The sequence below is a fragment of the Vulpes vulpes genome, chromosome 3, assembly GCF_048418805.1.
Source record: "Vulpes vulpes isolate BD-2025 chromosome 3, VulVul3, whole genome shotgun sequence".
Lineage (NCBI taxonomy): Eukaryota > Metazoa > Chordata > Mammalia > Carnivora > Canidae > Vulpes > Vulpes vulpes.
Window position 1 is genome coordinate 105894972 of NC_132782.1, and position 21032 is coordinate 105916003.

Sequence of the window (21032 nt, forward strand, 5' to 3'; positions counted from 1 at the left end):
CAATCTCCATCACCAGTTATGTTATTTCCCTGGCAAATACACTACATTTTTAGGATCAAGAGATTTTGAAAGAATTAGATTCTTAAAAATAATTACTATTTGTAAAGAAGTTCCAGCAGACAGAACTTGTGTACGAAAGGTTTTTTTATTAAGGCAAAGTTTATATACAGTGAAATGCACACAACTTGAGCTTCCGATAAATCTGTCGAATGTGTACAATTATGTAGACACCCACCATGTCAACACAGAGTATTCCCACCACCCCAAAAACTTCCATTCTCTTTCCAACCCATTCCTTCCTCCTGCCAAGGTGATCACCGTTTTGCCACACATTCATTTTGCCTGGGTTCAAGCTCCACATAAATGGAATCACTATATGCATCCAGCTGTCTTCTTTCTAACAACATGTTTTCGAGATTAATCCTGCTGGGTCTATCAGTTTATTCTCTTGCCGAGTACACCATTCTATTTTATGAATATCCCAGGATTTTTTTATCCCTCCTTAAAGGGAGATTTAATTTTGTTTCCCAGTTAGGATTCCGTCATGTTGGCTGCAAATACAGCCTTCTTTGAGTTATCATTACAAATGCAAATAAACCAGACAGAAAAGTTTCATCTTTTCTGTTTAAATGCTTTTATTACTAAACAGACCATTCACTCCTCCTAAAAGGTGATGAAACTACACAAGCTCCCCTCTGATCTCCCAGGCAATCATGAATGCCTTCTCCACTGTGCGCCCTCTGACGTGTCATGCCTGTTCCCAAGTGGCACTGTCCCCAGCCGGCTTCTGTGTTGCCAGGGTGAATTAACTGGATGTGCACCTCTACTGATCAACTCTTTCAAACCTCAGGACCAACTCCTATTTTTTTTCTTGTTCAGTTGACTTATTATGTTCATGTAGAACTTTTAAAAGTTCTTTTACTGGGATCCCTGGGTGGCGCAGCGGTTTGGCGCCTGCCTTTGGCCCAGGGCGCGATCCTGGAGACCCGGGATCAAATCCCACGTCAGGCTCCCGGTGCATGGAGCCTGCTTCTCCCTCTGTCTGTGTCTCTGCCTCTCTCTCTCTCTCTGTGACTATCATAAAAAAAAAAAAAAGTTCTTTTACTGACCCTTCATCAATGATGACCTAGCACGATATTTTATAGTGGCTACTGAAAACCTTACTAATTTAAGTAAAAGAGGCACGGAGTTGTCTCGACATCCAGCTGTTATATACCGGTGTTGCTTAAGAGAGCACAGCCCTCCAAGCACTTGTCAGCTGCCTGTCTTCCACAGTAAGAGATAATAGCTGGTATCCGTAATCTATTTTGTTTAAGTCTAGAAATCACTTTTTAGATTGGCCTTAATAGGACATTCCTCAAGGAGTGTAATTCCCCTAAGCTGAGGTGGACTGGATTTGTTTTCTTCCTTTTTTTTTTTTTTAATTAATTTTTATTGGTGTTCAATTTACCAACATACAGAAAAACACCCAGTGCTCATCCCAAGTGTCCGCCTCAGTGCCCGTCACCTCGTTTTCTTCCTAAGTCATGTCCAAGGAGGGGCTGATGCACGCCCAAGACTGCGAGACATGGTGTCCCTCTGGGGCCCACCTGGCCATACAGCTGCCGGGATCCCCTTAACTACCCCTGGTGACTTCCCGCTCTCCTGCTTTCTCTTCCTGGCGCCCTCCAGAGGTTCCCTAAAACAATTCTCCTTGCCTGAACACAGGTGCACCACCTCCTTCCATCTTTCAGCGGCTGAGATGCACGTTTCCTCTCCAGTCCATTTAATTATCATATTTTCGGGATCCCTGGGTGGCGCAGCGGTTTGGCGCCTGCCTTTGGACCAGGGCGCGATCCTGGAGACCCGGGATCAAATCCCACGTCGGGCTCCCGGTGCATGGAGCCTGCTTCTCCCTCTGCCTATGTCTCTGCCTCTCTCTCTCTCTCTGTGACTATCATAAATAAATAAAAATTTTTAAAAAATTATCATATTTTCAACTACAGGCTAGTCTCGTGCTGTTATGTATGTGCTGGGTGCTATGTAGATAGAAGCCATCTCATTTAATCCTCTGAACGATTCCGGAGAACCAGCACGCACCTACAAAAAGGACAAGAGGGAGGGATGGGAAAAGAGAGGAAGCATGCCACTGTCTTAGGAACACATGTGCAGTACAAGGACAGCTCCCAGACAAGGGAAGGAAGACAGTGGACCAGGAAGAGCCAAGCCTGGAGCAAGCGTCTGTGCCCCGTGTGGCAGGCCAGCGCTGTGTGTACCTCCGGTTCTGGTGGAATGAGCAGGTCTTACCACACGGCACAGCAAGGTACTGACTCTAGAGAAGAACCATCACTACTGTTGTCCTCGCAGTTTATAAGCCACCCATGTCCATGGGTCTATCACATCCGGCCTCCCCCACTGCACAGCGCCCTGTGCACTCATGTGAGTGGGCCCTGGGGACCCAAAGCCACATGAGGCCACGGATGTTCAATCTGTGGGGAAACCAAAATGCTACTGGAGAGCTGAGGCAGTGCCATTACACGTTATTATCCTTGGTGGTGAAAGAACTGGGACTCTAACATATTCCCTGGGACACAAAAATCTTGTCATCTATTTCAGTTGCCCTCCTAGTAAAAGGTGGCAATATGCCCAGGTTCCATCTCTCCTCTACCTCTGACATCCCTCATCATCTTTCAGTGAAGGGGCCTCTGTAAGCTCACCATGACCCACCTGCCCACCAGCATGGCCTTTTGTCAGGATGTCTTGTCACCTTCAGTACTGACATGCTGTCACCACATCCTCGCCTCCCGACTGCCCCAGAGGGAACAGAACACCCTCTTGGTTTCCTTATACATCCTTGACTATTTCTCAGGCTCTTACAGTGGCTTTCTCTCCTGTTCCTGGACTGTGGGGCTCTGCACAGCCCTTCTTTTCCTGTCCTATTCTGTGTACTCTCATCCATCCACAGCTGTAACCGTCCCCTCTGTGGCGTCCCAACTTCCTTCTTTCCTTCAAGAAACTTCTCTTCCATGTTCCAGATCCTGGATGTGCCTCCAGGAATTTCAACTTCAAAATACTGAAAAATAATCTATTTTTCTTTCCAAATCTGCTCCTCCTGTCTTCCCAAATTGTATTAACACCACCACCCATGTGCCCAGGTGTTCAGAATTAGGGAGTAATCTGTATTAACCTCCTTGTATATTTAATTTTTGGTCAAATCTTTTTCTTTCTTTTTTTCTTTAAGTATGCTCCATGCCCAGCAGCATGCAGCCCAATGTGGGGCTTGAACTCACGCCCTGAGATGATGACCTGAGCTGAAATCAACAATTGGACGCTCAAACGACTGAGCTACCCAGGAGCCCTTCTGATCAAGACTTACACATCTTCCTACTGCTATCACCTCTATTAGACCTCAGTACCTAGAAAACCACAGTAGTTTTCCGTACTCATCAACCCAAGCCCTGTCCCAGGCGATTCCAATGCATTATTCGTTCTTTAAAGAAACATCAAGTATGTCATATATGGGATAGGAGCTAGGATACAGTGGTGAGCATAGCATTTCTCATTTTCCTACCATTAACTGGCCCTCTCCTGCCCTCTTAGAGCGTCTCCTCAAACAGAAAATAGCCAATTACAGGAGAACAACTGTGGAGGTGGCAGCATTCTGGAAGAAGTTAGGGCATGTGGGAAGGTGTGAAGACAGTGGAAGGTGCCTGGGTGGCTCAGCTGTTAAGTGTCTGCCTTTGGCTCAGATCATGATCCCAGGGCTCTGGGACTGAGCCCCACATGGGTTCCCTGCTCAGTGGGGAGTATGCTTCTCCTTCTGTCTCACTGTGCTCTAGCTCTCAAATAAAAAAAAAAAATATATATATATATATATATAAAATCTTAAAAAAAAAAAAGAGTAGAAGGTGCAGAGCTGAAAGCAGGATCTAAAACAAAGAGTGAGGGGAAGTGTTCGAAGTCGGGGACATGGAAGGTAGCCTGCCTAATGTGGATGACCATTTAATTTATTTTTCAAACTAGGACACTTTTTTTCAGGACAAATACTAAACCAGATAGGACCCCAGATAACAGATGAAAACTCAGATATAAGGGACTTGGAAGAACCTATACCTTATCCTCATGACAAGGATAACAAAATGAAGGAGGTTAAGCATGATTGGCTTTGATAGGATGAGATCTGCAGATTATATAGATCATTGAAGGGGATGGAGAACAGACTACAAGATGTACAACTGGAGGCAGGAAGACGAGTTAGGATAGTCTGGGAAAATAAGATGCAGGCCTGCACTACAGGATAGAAGGGGCAGAAAGAATCAGATAAATGCAAGAGACTTTTAAAAGGAATAAACAAGGGACCCCTGGGTGGCTCAGTCTCCGGTTAAGCATCTGCCTTGGCCTCAGGTCATGATCTCAGCGTCCTGGGACTGAGCCCCTTGTTGAGCTCCCTGCTCAGCGGGGAGTCTGCTCCTCCTCTTGCCCCTCCCCTTGCTCATGCTTGTGTGTTCTCTCTCTCTGAAATAAATAAAATAAAATAAAATAAAATAAGAACAAAGGATAAACAAGCCTTTGGTATTGACCGTGTATGGAAAATGAGGAAGAGTTAAGGATGATTCCCATATTCTGGTGGGAGGAATTAGGTGGCTGGTGGTGCCATGAATCGAGACAGAAAATACAGGACGAACAGGCCTATGGGAAAGATAACGAGTTGCTGAGGGGCCTACTAGATGTGAGCTCCTCCTAGGACTTCTGTGTCAACATAGTTGATGGGTCTGAAGACAGAAGGTTTACAAATTCCCATTACTTATCTATGATGGATAACAAATTACCCCAAATTTAATGGTTTAAAATAACAAACACTGGGCAGCCCAGGTGGCGCAGCGGTTTAGCGTGGCCTTCAATCCAGGGCCTGATCCTGGGGACCTGGGATCGAGTCCCACATCGGGCTCCCTGCATAGAGCCTGCTTCTCCCTCTGCCTGTGTCTCTGCCTCTCTTCTCTCTCTGTCGCTGTGTCTCTCATGAATAAATAAATGAAATCTTAAAAAAAAAAAAAGCATTAAAAAAAAAAACAAACACTTATTATCTCACAGTTTCTGTGGGTCAGGAGACAGCACAGCTAGATGGTCCTGGCTGAGAGCCTGTCAAGAGTTTGTGGTCATCTCAAGGTCCGACTCCTTGAGGATCCACTTCCATGCTCACTCCCATGGTTGCAGCAGGCTGAGTAGCCTCAGGATGTGGTAGATGTCTACACCAGAGCAAGTAATCTGAACAGAAGGAAATAAGAGGGGGCGGCGGGGGGTAGACACAGTGGGTGAAAAATACTCAAAGTGCAAACTATAGTCTGCTGTGTTATATCTGATAGAAGCAAGTGACACTCAAGGGGAAGGGAATGAAGCACCATCACTTGATTATCAGAGAATCTGTGGGTATGTGTCCTATTTTTCATATCACCACAATACCACAGCCAGATTATGAACTTTCCCAGAGCCTAGTGATGAATTCGGCTACCTCCTCTTCTCCCCTGCCAGTTAAAAAGCCACAGACATACCTATAGATTTCTCTGAGGTACATACCACCCCTCAGCCTGGTCATGAATTAATTATTCCCTAACCTACCATTCTAGCCTCACCTCCCATCCTCCCTTCTGCATGTACCTGCTCCAGCCACTTACTACTTGCAAACATGCAAACACCACCATGCTTGTCAACCTCAAGTCATGCCTTTCCTTCTGGTTTAAAAGCCTTGTTTTCAGCTGGTGCCTTCTTAGTGCAGCAGGCAACGCATCAGTCTCATAAAAGCCTCGTTCTCAGACTTGAATTCAAGTGACACACGTGACAGCCCTGATGCTCTTCTCAGAACACCAGAAAACATTGATACGCGAGGCCTACACTGTGCTAAAATGAATTCTTTTTTTTTAAGATTTTATTTATTTATTCATAGAGACACACACAAAGAGGCAGAGACACAGGCAGAGAGAGAAGCAGGCTCCATGCAGGAAGCCTGACGCAGGACTCCATTCCAGGTCTCCAGGATCACGCCCTGGGCTGAAGGCAGCACTAAACCAGAGCCACCCGGGCTGCCCAAAATGAATTCTCTCTTGCACAATATTCTAGAATAGACGAGAGAAAGAGAGCAGGTGCTGAAGATTCAAGAACATTTCTTCCCGGGCAGCCCGGGTGGCTCACGGGTTTAGCACCGCCTGCAGCCCAGGGCCATCAGGGAAATACAAATCAAAACCACAATGAGATCCCACCTCACACCAGTGAGAATGGGGAAAATTAATAAGGCAGGAAACAACAAATGTTGGAGAGGATGCGGAGAAAAGGGAACCCTCTTACACTGTTGGTGGGAATGTGAACTGGTGCAGCCACTCTGGAAAACTGTGTGGAGGTTCCTCAAAGAGTTAAAGATAGACCTGCCCTACGACCCAGCAATTGCACTGTTGGGGATTTACCCCAAAGATTCAGATGCAATGACACGCCGGGACACCTGCACCCCGATGTTTATAGCAGCAATGTCCACAATAGCCAAACTGTGGAAGGAGCCTTGGTGTCCATCGAAAGATGAATGGATAAAGAAGATGTGGTCTATGTATACAATGGAATATTACCCAGCCATTAGAAATGACAGGTACCCACCATTTGCTTTGACGTGGATGGAACTGGAGGGTATTATGCTGAGTGAAATAAGTCAATCAGAGAAGGACGAACATTATATGGTCTCATTCATTTGGGGAATATAAAAAATAGTGAAAGGGAATAACGGGGAAACAAGAAAAAATGAGTGGGAAATATCAGAGAGGGAGACAGAACATAAAGACTCCTAACTCTGGGAAACGAACTAGGGGTGGTGGAAGGGGAGGAGGGCGGAGGGGGGGGGTGAGTGGGTGGTGGGCACTGAGGGGGGCACCTGACGGGATGAGCACTGGGTGTTACTCTCTATGTTGGCAAACTGAACACCAGTAAAAGATAAATTTATTATATAAAAAAAAAAAAAGACCCTGGATCGAGTCCCACCTCCGGCTCCCTGCATGGAGCCTGCTTCTCCCCTTGCCTGTGTCTCTGCCTTTCTCTCTCTCTCTCTCTCTCTCTCTCTGTGTCTCTATGAATAAACAAAATCTTAAAAAAAAAAAAAAAGAACATTTCTTCCACACTTTGATTACAAAGTCGCTGCCGGAGTCGAGCAATGTCCTCCAGCTCTGGATAGAGGGAAGGCGCGTTTTTTTCGGGGAAAACAACAGACACGGAAGGCCTCCTGCTCTCGTCCTTTCATCTCTCAAAGAGGTCCACAACTGGCTGCAAAAAAAGGCCAGGACGAGCATGTCCAACAAAAAGCTCCTAAACAAACTCCTGTTTCCTGCCTGATGGTTAAGGCCGCTGGGCAGGTTTTAACGATGAGGCAGGAAGAGGACGAGGTACCTACCGACTTGAGTCAACCTCCAAGATACGTGCATTGGGGAGGAAGAGCCAACGAACAGAGCGACGGGCATAGCAGAGTACTAGCTGTGTTTAAAAAAATAAAAAAATAAAAAAAGATTACGTTTAAACCCAGGCACCGAGGGCAGCCCGGGTGGCTCAGCGGTTAGCGCCGCCTGCAGCCCAGCGCGTCACCCTGGAGTCCCGGGATCGAGTCCGGCATCGGGCTCCCTGCATGGAGCCTGCTTCCCCCTCTGCCTCTGTCTCTGCCTCTCTCTCTTCTGCGTCTCTCATGAATAAATAAATAAAATCTTACATTAAAAGTAAAAATAAAAATAAATAAGCCGAGTTATCCTTAAAGAGACAGAACGAGTATTTCCTGAACGTGCGGGGGCCGACCCCGGAAGGCTCCGGGACCACGGAGGCAGCGCGGGGGCGGGGCGGGGCGGGGCGCGGGCCCGGTACCTTCTCCGGCCGCACGCTTCCCCGCCTCCGGGCGCTCCCCCGCGTCCCCCGGGGCAGAGGGCGAGCCCGGAGTGGCCAGGCTGCTCCCGCGCCTCACGGGAGACTCTCGGACACCGGGCGCCGCACCGGATTCGGCGAAACCCCGCGGGTGGGACTTCCTGTGCTTCCGACCCTGAACTTCCGGATGTGACGGAACAGCCCGGCCCCGCCCCGCACCTTCCGGCGGCGGGCCAGGGCTCGCGCGTGCGCACGGGGAGCCAGCCCCGGGTCCTCGCGCGTGCGCACGGGGAGCCAGCCCCGGGTCCCGGCGCGCACGCTTGCACGAGGTGAGAGCGACATGGAGGGTTCAGCTCCGCCGTCACCGTCGTCCTCAACCGCAGCCTCGGCCTCCGCTCCAGAGACCCCGGCCTGCTTGGAGCAGCTGGACAAAGGGCAGGTGAGCAAGGGGGCGGCGGGGAGTGGGGCTCGGAAGCGGGGGTGGCCGTGGGCTTAGGAGGCGCGGGGTACCGGGTGCAGGCTCCGTGCCCCCGCGGGCGCCCCCGGAGTTGCGGGGAGGGTCGCTGGGTGGCGCTGAGCTCAGCCTGCACCCCGCTTTCCTACCCGTCGACCTGGGCAGGTCGCTTAATTTTGCAAGCCTCAGTGACCCCGGGTTTGAAAGGGGTCTCCGCTGGCTTCGGCTCCTCCCCCGGATCAGAGGAGGCGAGGCCCGTGACGCGCTGTAGCCGGGGGCCTGGCACATAGTAAGTGCTCACTAAATGCCGGTCGTGGTGTGTTCGGCTTTTCCCGGCATCTCTGCCTTCATCCTCGAGGGCCCTGGCCCGATGCCTTCACGTGGGAGAGGCCCTTTTCTGTGGGCGGGTGCTGAGCGCAATCTTGGGGTGGTTTCTATTTTTTTTTTCTATTTTTTTTTAAATGATATAGAGAGAGGGAGAGAGAGAGAGAGGCAGAGACACAGGAGGAGGGAGACGCAGGCTCCATGCACCGGGAGCCCGACGTGGGATTCGATCCCGGGTCTCCAGGACCGCGCCCTGGGCCAAAGGCAGGCCCCAAACCGCTGCGCCACCCAGGGATCCCTTGGGGTGGTTTCTGATGGAGTCTGATCCCAAGTTGTAGGATCCTGATGGAGATGGTTGTGGGGTGGCCTATTCGCCTAGATCTTCAAGAGGAAAAAGGGCGGGAGGACGGGGCAAATGCTAAATTAAATTAGATTGAGATTTAATTTATTTGTGTGTCTCTCCACTTTGCAGATTCGAAAAGCGGTGGAAGCGCTGTTGGCACACTCCAGGTCCAGGAAGAACGCGAATGGCTTGCTTTTGAATGAGAATGAGAATTTCTTTTTAATGGTGATATTATGGAAGATTCCAAGTAAAGAACTGAGGGTCAGACTGTAAGTTCTGATTTTCTGCCTTTGACCTTGTTATCTGCTTGGTCATTCTGTGTAAGCGGTTAACAATCGCCCTTTTGTTTCTGGTGGAAACTTTGGAAACTCAAGATAAAAATGTGAGTTGAAATATGTAATTGTGCCTTAAAAAAACAAAACAAAACAAATTCAGGCATGCTTAACTTTCCTAAACATTTCACCAGTTTTCTGGAGCTGGGTAGACAGTTCTACTGGATGCAGAACCTGGTTTTTAGAAGAAATGAGACAGCTTTTGTATTTGTATAGATTCTGTTATCTTTCCATATCATGCTGGTTCCAAGCTAAACTCCTCAGGTCCCAGACTCCTTCATGCAGATGATTAAAAACTTGGCAGTGAGCGCTTTCTGGAAAACAAACCCATGGTGATCACACGTTCTTACTGCTATGGGTAGGACTCTTAGGTCAGAGATGCCTTCTCTGCAGAATTGCCAGCAAATAAAACTTGTATTATTTTGTTTTAAGGTTTATTAATTTGAGAGAGAGAGAGAGAGCATATGCACATGAGCATGAGAGGGAGAGAGAAATTTAAGCAGCCTCTGCCCTGAGCAGCAGAGCTTGGATGTGGGGGCTCAGTCCCACAACTGGGAGATCATGATCTGGGCCGAAACCAAGAGTCAATGCTTAACCGACTGTGCCACCCAGGTGCCCCAAAATACAAGTTATTTTTTTAGTATAAAAGGTCACCTGTAATATTTGGGACATAAATACTAAAAGAAAACTCACAGAAAGATTAAAGTTTAACTAGTGCTGTATTTTATCTGGCACCCCTGCCTCTGAAGTCTTTCATTTCTTTCTTTCTTTCTTTTTTTTTTAAGTCTTTCATTTCTTGAAGTCTCCAAAAAAGCCAGTTGTGCTGAAGAAAGTATATCAGAGAGATGGTTTCTTTTTCTTTTTTTTTTCCCCCATGAGTGGGGACGCGGGGCTGGTAAGGATGGTTAGAAATTGGGATCCTCGGATTCTCTATTAACTGCTGACCACAAACCTGCCCCAGCAAGTTACCTTAGTCGGTTTTGTATCCCTCATGCATTCTTTATTCCACACCTCTGCTCAGGCAGTTTCTCCTTTCTGGAAAGACCTGTCACTTTCTCTAAGATATCTTCCCAGCTACTCTATTCATGATGATTGCTACCACCTCCTGGCTCCATATCACGCCCCGTCTTGTTCAGCAAGTCATGCGCCTTCGCCTCTTAGACTAAGAAAATGTTTCCTCAGGACATGTAGGCCTAGGAAGTGGGTTACACCTTTTTCTCGTTTTAAAAGACTCAACTGGGGGCTCTCGAGTGACTCAGGTAAGCATCTGCCTTCGGCTTATCATGATCCCAGGCTCCTGGAATCAACCCCACATAGGGCTCCCTGCTCAGCAGAGAGCCTGCTTCTCCCTCTACCTCTGCCTGCCGCTCCCTCTGCTTTTGTGCACTTTTTTTCTCTCAAGTAAATATAAAATCTTTAAAAAAAAATTTTAAAGACTCAACTGTAATAACATATGTTTGTTGGTCCCTGTTGGTTTGCTCCATGTTTTCTGTATTATTTTGCGTAGAGTTTTCTGCAAGGTGAAGTTCTGAACCAGAACTATACTGTTGTTACAGATAGTTCTAGCACACTATAGTACACGTCGACGTATAACAACTTATAAAATAATAACCTCACGTGCGCTACTTTGCATAGTTTTTGATTATAACTCTGGTTGTATCCCACATATTAATTGATATTTTGTTTTATTTTGTTTATCTGGAGGGGAGGAGCAGAGGGAGAGAGCGAGAGAGAATCTTAAGCAGACTCCACACCCAGGATGGAGCCCAATGTGGGGCTGATCTCAGAACCATGAGATCACAACCTGGACCAAAATCAAGAGTCAGATGCTTAACTGACTGAGCCACCCTAATTGATATTTTATTGATGATTTACTTGAATCTTAAATCTCTTTTCTGTACCATTGAAAATTAGATGTATTTTTAAATATTCCTGGTAGAGTATTTGCTTAAATAAAATGAAATTTGTTGAAATAACTGAATTTATTGTGTATTCCATGGACTGGAAATATACATTTTGTCTCTTCTAATACTTTCTTCTTCTGTTCCATCTCTGTATTTTGCAGGGCCTTGCCTCATGGTATTCGATCAGATTTAACAGATATTTGTTTACTTACCAAGGATGAACCCAATTTAACTCCTGAAAACACAGAACGGTTTTACAAGAAGCTTTTGAACAAGCATGGAATTAAAACCATTTCTCAGGTCAGGCGTGGTTAATGTTTTCAGGACAATTAAAAGATGTTATTCAGTCTTTCAGTAACTTTTAAGTCTTGAAGGCTTTACAGAAGCTTGCTCTGTTAGATCATAGTCTGCACTTCCAGAAAATCCCAGGTTTGCCTCTGACTTGGTGCTTCCCTGTTGTGGTTTGTAGTTGTTGGTGTCCTTTCTTTATCTGGCATCCCAGCTCATTTGTCTCTATGTCCCCAGCGGTTAGTACAGTGCTTGGCATGTGTTGGCAATCTCCACGTGTTTACTAAACTGTGGCTCTAGGACATTCTAAGATCTGGGCACAAATTATTAGCCTGAGTGTTTCTCCTTTCTGTTCAAGTTCTTAACATTTCATGTTTTTACTCTTTCTTGTGTTTTCTAGATTATCCCCCTCCGAACTCTAAAAAAGGAGTATAAAGCCTATGAAGCCAAGCTCCGCCTCTTGGGCAGTTTTGATTTCTTCCTTACTGATGCGAGAATCAGGCGGCTCTTACCGTCACACCTCGGGAGACATTTCTACCACAGAAAGAAGTAAGTTTCTTGGTGGTAACTGAATCTGAGCAGAGTGAATGTCATAGATGTGTATACATTCTGTTCCAAATACCTGTGTGTTGTTACAGAGTTCCTGTACCTGTGAACCTTCTGGCCAAGAATTTATCCAGGGAGATTAATGAATGTATAGGTGGCACTGTCTTAAACATCTCTAAAAGTGGTTCTTGCAGGTAGGCAAAAAGTATCCATGTGTGCCTCGTTCAATCTTAGATTCATTTGATGATAATTGCATAAACTTTTTTGTATTTATTTTTATTTATTTATTTATTTATTTATTTATTTATTTATTTATTTATTTATTTAAGATTTTATTTATTTATTCATGAGAGACACAGGCAGAGGGAGAAAGAGGCTCCCTCGATCCCGGGACTTCAGGGTAGTGGTGGTTACCCTAGCAGACAGAGAATGTGGCTAAACCTTTTTTATTAGGGCTGAGGGGCCAGTTAAGTTTGAGTGCTTGGCAGTTTAGCAGGAGGAGGGGCCTTCTAATCATATTCAGAATCATTTTGAAATCATGATTTCAAATGATTTTCCCACAGGGAGACTGCTTCTCCCTCTGCCTATGTCTCTGCCTCTCTCTCTGTGTCTCTCATGAGTAAATAAATAACATCTTTAAAAAAGAAAAAAAAATAAAAATATCTGACTGGGAAATCTGTGGTCTGGGGATGGGCAGCTGCCAGTAGGGCAGAGCTGTAGGGGCCTTTGAGTATCCAGTGGTGGCACACACCGTAAAACAGGACTGCCAAGATGCCTTGACTCTGCTCACCAGGGTGGGCAGATCAGAGTATGGTGGGCCAGATGGGGTTTTCTGGGGTTGTCTTGTCTGCAGGTGGTGGTCTCTTAACTGGCTATAATGAAGCAGCTAAGAAGAATTGGTTTCAGACCTGGGCCCTGGCTCTGGTTATAGGCAGACACCAAAGTAGTGGCTCATGGGAAGTGATTAACTAGCAGGTCATAGGCCTGAGGTCTTGGGATGGATGAGCAGCTGGTGGGGGGAGGCAGCAGTGGTCTCCTCTTTTCCTTAGGGAGTGTTGTGGACAGTGAACAAACAGCACAAACACCCAGACCATTCTTTGCTCTCCTTTCATACCCCCTCCTCCTGCAGCCCCTCATTCATTCTCTTTCTCTCTCTCCTCATTCCCTTTCCCCTCTCCCCTCTCTCCCTCCCTCCTTGTCATCTTTCCATCTGGGAAGTCAAGGGTATGCTTGCAGGTGGCAGTGAGCACACAGTGGGCAGAGTCTGGTCTGTGGCTGGAGGGAGGTGAGAGCACCAGCCCTGCCTCCTCCTCATGCTGTGACGCCCAGCAGACCATGAGCCTGCCTTCCACCTGGGAAGGTGGGGACTGGCAGGAACAGGGTACACAGTGGCTGAGCGATAGAGGATCTTCCCACTTGGCGTCTACCTGCACCCTGTTTCAGGTGAAGTGATGGTCTTGCCCTTGGCCAGAGGACGCTATTACAGGAGGGATGAGAACTGTTTATCTTAGGGGATGACAGCTGGGCCATGGTAGGGGACCATAATGATGCAAGCATCCCTTCTAGGGGGTCGTTCCTTCCAGAACAGCCCCTCCTCAGAAAAGTTCAAGGGCTGACTCTGACTTGTGTTTTCTAGAATGAAGGTAGAACTTCCTCCAGCCCTGCCTACAAACCCATAGGCCTCACTTCGTTAAGCACAGCTCTTCCATCACCACTTAACAGTATGACATGATTTCAGGAGCAAGGCATTTCTAGAATATGAAAGATAATAATCTCCCTTTAAAATACATTGAAACTAAGCAAAATAAGTCAATCAGAGAAAGACAATTATATGCTCGCATTTAATGTGGAAGGTCATAGGAGAAGGGAGGAAAAATAAAACAAGATGAAATCTGAGAGAGATAAACCGTAAGAGACTTTTTTATTTAAGATTTTATTTATTTTATTTTTTTAAAGATTGTTTTTATTTATTCATGAGAGACACACAGAGAGAGAGGCAGAGACACAGGTAGAGGGATGTGGGACTCAATCCCAGGACCCCAGGATCACAACCTGAGCCAAAGGCAGATGCTCAACCGCTGAGCCACCCAGGCATCCCCCATAAGAGACTGTTAATCATAGTAAACAAACGGTCACTGGAGGGGAGGTAGGTGGGGGATGGGGTAACTTTGTGACGGGCATTAAGGAGGGCACTAATGTAATGGAGCACTGGGTGTTATATACAACTGATGGATCACTGAATTCTACCTCTGAAACTAATACTACACTATGTAAATTAGTTGAATTTCAGTATTAAAAAATACCAATTCTGTAAAACAACTGCAAAAACAAAAATAGTGAAACCCTGAAGATTTTAACGTTTCTGCCTTAAATTTTTTTTAAGGGTCATGTTTTCACGTTTCTCACATGAATGTGCTTTACTTTGAAAAACAAATCATTTTTTAAAATCACTTGTCTAATAGTGTATTAAATTTCAGTACCATCCGTGTTGGCCACACTGGAATGGAGGTTGAACACATCGTTGATAACATCATCGCTGTTGCGAAGAGGCTTTCACAAAAGTTGCCAGAGGTGCGGTCTTACAGATACGCCCATTGATTGTTCATTTAAAAGAAGCAGGACATGGACTGATGATACGGTTTTTGTCTATTGCAGAAGTGGGAGAGCGTGAAACTCTTGTATGTGAAGACAGAGAGGTCAGCTTCCCTGCCCATCTTTTCCTCATTTGTCAGCTGTCAGGATGAAGCCAAGGGAATATGCACTCCTAGTCAGAGGAAAAAGGTGAGTAGAATTTTTAAATACCAGGTAGACTTAATCACAGATATAAACATGGCCCATGAAGAGGAGCAGATTCCATTCCTGCCTGACCTTCAGTGGTTTTCCAGTGGTTGGGCTCTTGTGTGCATTGTTCCCACTTTTCATGTGAGACCCTTTAGTAGTGGTGTGAATAAAGTATATTGAGGTAGACGGATCTTGTGTTTATTGATAAGTCAGTGATAAGGGCTGAGTAGGCTCAGCAGGAGCCTGTGTAGTGGCAAGAGGAGCTAAAAGAAAACCTAAATCTAGTTTATTAAGAACTTTTTTATGGGGGATCCCTGGGTGGCTCAGCAGTTTAGTGCCTGCCTTTGGCCCAGGGCGTGATCCTCGGAGGCCCAGGATCGAGTCCCACGTTGGGCTCCCGGCATGGAGCCTGCTTCTCCCTCTGCCTCTGCCTCTGTTCCTCTCTCTCTCTCTCTCTCTCTCTCTCTCTATGTCTATGATAAATAAAATCATAAAAAAAAAAAAAAAACTTTTATGGACAGAATTTAAGGTTGTGTTAGGCTAGCAGGTAACCTTTCAGTTTGGGTTTGCAGGTCTCTAGCACTATTTGTACTGTTGCTCCTCTGCCCCCCAAAAAAGCCAGAACAAGAGAAAATTCAGATTTTTTTTCTATGTGTTAGACCAGTCACCTCTCTTAGTTTGCTAGCACTTTTCTTTAGCCGTGTGTGTGTGTGTGTGTGTGTGTGTGTGTGTGTGTGTTTAATTTTATTTATTTATTTATTCACAAGAGACAGAGAGAGAGGCAGAGACATAGGCAGAAAGAGAAGCAGGCTCCCCACAAGAAGCCTGGACCTCTGGATCGTGCCCTGAGCAGAAGGCAGGCGGCTCGTCTGCTGAGCCACCCAGACGTCTGTTCTTTAGCCATGTTGTTAATCGTGTTCAGTGGGTTTTTAATTTGGGTTGGTTAGTTATTTCTTCTAAAGGTCACTTTTTTTTTTTTTTAAGATTTTATTTATTTATTCATGAGAGACAGAGAAAGAGGCAGAGACACAGGCAGAGGGAGAAGCAGGCTCCATGCAGGGAGCCGGATGCAGGACTTGATCCCAGGTCTCCAGGATCATACCCTGGGCTGAAGGCAGCGCTAAACCACTGAGCCACCCAGGCTGCCCGTTTTGTTCTTCTTCAAATTGGCTTTACTTCTTTTACTTTCTTTTTACCTACCTGTAAATAGCCTTCCAGTTCACCTTCATTCCTGGAATATGTTAAACATTATTTATTTATTATCTGATCCGTCGAGAAGTACCAGTGTTGGTGTCACAGCTGGTCTGTGCATCTGCTGGTTCCTTGTGGGCTCAGTTGTCTTTGTGTTTGCATTTGGGAAATTTTTGTAGAAATAATTGGAGGTGGAGGATGAAGATCTTAATCTAGAGGATTTCCATTTCCATCTCTTGGGTACCTTGGTGCCCAGGGCTCCCTGAAAGCACATTTAAGCCTTGAGATTCCCTGAACGATTCAGAACAAACCATGCTGAGAGTCTGCACAGCTCCACCTCCTGTACATCTTTACCCTGAGAGTAACTCACTAGCCTCCCAGCTTATCATGGGGAGTTCCTCTTAGAATCCCTGCCTGGTGTGGACACTGGGTTTTGATTTCTCTCCATCCGCTTGGACCCCCTGTTAAAAATTAGAGATCAGCAAATACTCTTGGCAAAATTTGCTTCTGGGCTCACTTACCCATTGGGTTTTTGTTTTAAAAATGTCTTGCAGGTAGTTGGTTCCCTGATGACTTCAAGAAAAAAAAATTTTTTTTGATATATTTTAACCCTAATTTTTAATTTATTTTCATTGGGAAGATGACCCAAAAAAAACCAGATTGCTGTTCTCAGAAGCAAGGAATCTGAGTTTTTTGCCAGTTGTCAGCAGATTCATTTGAGGACTTTGTGAAAGTGTTGGAATTGCTGGTTAAAATGGAATTGGACACGATTATGGATGTTACCTAACGTGACTGTGTAGTTAAGGATAATGGACCTCTAGCTGTGTAAAGTTGCTGTTTTAACTTCTCAGCCACAACCCTGAAGTAGGGGAAAAAAAAATCAGTTGTGAGTTTTTTTGAAACAATTATATTGGGATAAATCACATCAGAATACTCTACATTTAGGATAATTCTTTAGTTCCCCATAAACAAGATCAGCTTTTACAGAAGCTCTGATTGCATACTTCAGATACCCGGGTTCTGAGTCCCAACGTGTAATTCACAGAGCACGCATCTTGCGCTATGAGCCAAAACCAAAGTGGACTTGATGTGCAAATGCTGATAACAGGGTTTGTTTGCTCAGAGTTGGTACAGATTGAGGCACTTTCCAGGAGCTTACAGTTCATAAGAACTGGAAGTGCTAAATCTGTGCCATTTATTTGCCAACAAGCGTATCCCTTACTAAAATTATGCTGGGGTCTTGTGTGGGTTTGTTTGTTTGTTTGTTTGTTTTGTAGGAAGCAAAGAAAAAACAGAAACAAAAAGAGTATCGTGAAAAACAAAAAGAGAAGAGAAAAAACAAAAGGCTTGAGAAACAGGCTAAAAAGGCTGCATCGGCCCCAAAGGAAGAGGATGCGGACCCCAAAATTAGTGATGCTGCTGCGAAGGACCCTGCCCCGCAGAAGGAGAAGATGCAAGCTCGTGAGAAGAAAGAGGCCGGTAAAGGAAAAACCCAGCAGAAAGTGCAAGACGAGTCCGAAGACGAGATCCCACTCCTCGTACCAATAGGGACTCCAGCAAAAGAAAACATAGAGGTATTTTTTATTGATGTTCATTATAATTCTAGGAAACACTGCCCATGGCTTTAAAACGCAGGTTAGGGGAGAAATTTGGGCAGTGGTTCCATTTCTAATGATGCGTCCTGCCCTGCCCCATAATTAGGAAACAGGATCCGGGGAATGACATACAGAAGTTTTATTATCGTTCACTGTAGAGGCACAGATGAGGACATATCATGTACCCTTGGCAATAGTTTTTATATGTAATTCAAAATAATGTTCAGTAAGGAAGTCTTCATAGTGTCCTTGGAGATGCTAATGAAGTTATTGGGGAAAGGGCATAATGTTTGGCTTTTGTTTGTTTATTTTAAAGATTGGTTTATTTGAGAGACAGAGAGAGAGAGGGAGAGAGAAAGCATGAGTGGGGGGCAGGAGCAGATTCCCCACTGAGCAGGGAGCCCAATGTGGGGCTCCATCCCAAATTACAGATTTAAGGTCTGTTTGACATAGACCCCAGGACCATGACATGAGCCAAAGGCAGATGCTCAACTGCAGTGAGCCACCCAGGCGCCTCAACATTTGGCTTTTAAATGTATGCACACTTGTGGGGGGAAGGTAGTGAATAATAGGTAGTTAATACTGTGTGCTATAGTTTTTAGAGAATTTTGTTTCTTTTACATTTCTTATGTTTTCCAAATTTCCCATAATAATCCTGTTGTTTTACATTTACTAAAAAAGCGAAGTTTTGCTTTGCTGGTTGTTGTTGTCGTCTCTCTAACTTCCTCCCATATTGAACGTGCCCATCGCTGGAGTCCTGTCCAGCAGCAGTCACCTGAGGTCCCGGCAAGTGCAGGCCTCCTGTTGTGCAACACACTTGCCTAAGAGACTCCCAGTCTGCCTTTGGGAAGCAGGGTTTCCCAACAGGCCACCCAGGTGGTTTTGACACACACAGGCTGGTATCCTCCTGTCCTAACCCACAGGCAAGGCGATTATTACTGAAGGTGGGGAAGAGTCAGGTTTGGGGCACAGGCTCTCTGTGATGCCCCCACTGGGCACTTCAGGGGTCCCTACCAAGGGCAAAGGTGGTTCTGTTTTGACTGGACCTGATGGAGATCACCAGGGTCCTTGCTACAGTTTTTAATGGAAAACAGGTGCCCTTCAAAATGCCTGTGAGGCAGAAGTGAAAGCCACCTCCATCTCATTGTATTGAGGTATACCTTTTAGGGGTGACATGATAAAGATACTAGCTCTTGGAGTTACAATATCAGGATTTGTTTTCCCTTGGACTTACTCTGCTTTTTCTTAGGTGCAAAACCACGCTGCAGGAAAGAAGTCTCAAAAAAAGAGTCCTGGTCCCAACAGACCCCGTGGAAAAAAGAGAAAGGCCTGTCCAGGTTTGGAGACCCCGAAGGCTGCAGAGGCCAAGACTCCAGGTAACGGCCCGGAGAAGAAGCCAAAAATCAAAGAAGAGGCAGAGAAAGAAAGAAACTCTTCACTGGGGAAAAAAGACCCAAGACAGAAGACCAAAAAGCCAGGAGCCAGGTTCTTTACTACTGCTAATAAATCTGCAAAAAAAGCTCCCCACACCCCTAAACAGTGGCCCAAAAAGCGCAAAGTACCCCAGTCAACCTAAAAATCAAGAGACTCAAGCAGAAGGAAACCTCCGAACTCCCCAAAGAGCTTTTTGAAAATGCCGGAGTCCCAAGCCCCCACTCCTTGCAGCCTTCTCTGGGCGTGAGGTCAAGACTTAAATATTTTTTAGAACCTTCGCAGGTAATTCTGACGTATGTTCGTGCACAAGAGAACCAGTAGTTGTGAAATAAATCCATTTTTTAAGTTGCCCTTCTGTGTATTTGCTAATATGGCAGGGAAAATACAGTGCTTGTCTGTGCTTCTCTGTGGCTGTCCATTTACTTACTAGAGCCTGCCGTTTACTGCCGAGCGATGCGGGCCTTCCTGACACTGTTGCTTTGACTTGAATCCCTAACATGTGGTCCTTACCCCGTCTGCTTTCCACCTTCTGTTCACTGAGGCTCCGTTACCCTGGTTTGTGCAAACCCTCCCAGTGCTTTTCCTCAGGCCTAGAGTGGGCTCACTGTGGAACTTACGAGAAACCCTTGCTGGGTTTTGGAAAGGACCCTTGAGATCAAAATAATTGGTTTTGGTGGTCGTCGGCCAAGTCTGTGGGTCACTGAGTTAGCGTGCGTTCAGTGAGGTTAGTCAACAGGGAGCCATGGGTAGAGGCACCAGGTTGAATCCAGACCCCTCGGCCTGCGTGGATTTACTCCCATGTACACTGGGAACACTTTGGATGACCATCAAGTATATTCTGGAGCAGGAAAGGACTCTTGAGGTACTCAGCCTCTCCCTGGATTTGAATTGAGGTCCATGTCCCTGGCAGTAAGTGTTGGAGGCACTGTCCTACAGCAGAGGCCCAATGAAGCCTGCTTTCCAAGATAATGTGCTCCAGAAACAAGTCCAGCTTCTGGTGGTCCTCCAGCAAGTCAGAGGAGTGAGAGCTTTTGGTTTTTAGTACTCACAAATTAGATTGTGACATCAACTCCTTACATCACAAAAGCTTCTAAAATATAAAAATGGGATGCCTGGGTGGCTCAGCGGTTGAGCATCTTCCTTCAGCTTAGGACGTGATCCCAGGATCCGGGATTGAGTCCCGCCTCAGGCTCCCTGCGGGGAGCTTGCCTCTCTATGTGTGTGTCTCATGAATAAATAATAAATATTTTTTAAAAAATTGTCATTGGGCTGTTCTTGTAGCTTTCGGGTATACACTTAATGTAGAGCATTAGCATAATCCAATTGTTCTTGCACAGAAACAAGATGACCTGGGAACGCGGCCAGACTTGCTTCACGTGTTCAGAGATGGAGATTAAAGGACTGTTTGGCAGAGACAAACTCACGTACATAATCATGCTAGTCTGTCTCTTCGGGACAGAATTTGGGAGTGGGAGAGAGACAGCTGTATGGTTTTTAATCCCAACCTTTAACCAAATAAGGACTTTGCAACACCAAGTGATTCTTTGGCCTGTGACTTTGTCCTGATTGAACATGAGCACCCGTTTACCTTGTCCCTTTGTTTCATTTGAAAATTCTCTCATAAATGGCAGATTTAAACTTAAGCAAGATGCTCATTTTTTTGATGAGGGAAAGCCACGGTGGGGGAATTGGTGAAAATTCTGAATTGCAATGAAAAGGCACAGGTCATGTTGCTGGGTTTCTAAGGCTTAGGCACCATCCCAGCTGACTGATGGGCAGCGAGCCGTCAGTGGTCTGTCTACACAGGGGCCAGGAAGAGTATGGGAAGTCTGTGCAACGGTGAATCATATTCTCAGGGTTACGAGAGTGAGTGTGTGGCTGATTTTTTGTTAAATATTTATTGCTTGCATGTGACCCCGGGATGAGGGGAGAGGGAAAGAGAATCTTAAGCAGACCCTTCACCCAACATGGGGCTGGATCTCA

At 45.9% G+C, this 21032-nt stretch overlaps 1 protein-coding gene and 1 long non-coding RNA gene across 2 annotated transcripts; one reads left to right on the plus strand and one right to left on the minus strand.

Annotated features, from left to right (window-relative positions):
- Positions 1-126: 126 nt before the first annotated feature.
- Positions 127-7999, minus strand: LOC112923329 (uncharacterized). Its single transcript, XR_012000642.1, has 3 exons — positions 7861-7999; positions 7403-7482; positions 127-5244 (listed from the first exon to the last, which is right to left on the minus strand). It is a non-coding gene; the product is annotated as an uncharacterized lncRNA (long non-coding RNA).
- Positions 8000-8078: 79 nt separating this feature from the next.
- Positions 8079-20307, plus strand: RSL1D1 (ribosomal L1 domain containing 1). The gene is made up of 9 exons (XM_026003127.2): positions 8079-8296; positions 9108-9247; positions 11376-11514; positions 11903-12051; positions 12141-12242; positions 14526-14619; positions 14704-14829; positions 17298-17594; positions 18865-20307. The coding sequence occupies exons 1-9, from the start codon at positions 8198-8200 to the stop codon at positions 19189-19191; spliced, it is 1473 nt and encodes a 490-aa protein (XP_025858912.1). The 5' UTR covers positions 8079-8197; the 3' UTR covers positions 19192-20307.
- Positions 20308-21032: the final 725 nt, after the last annotated feature.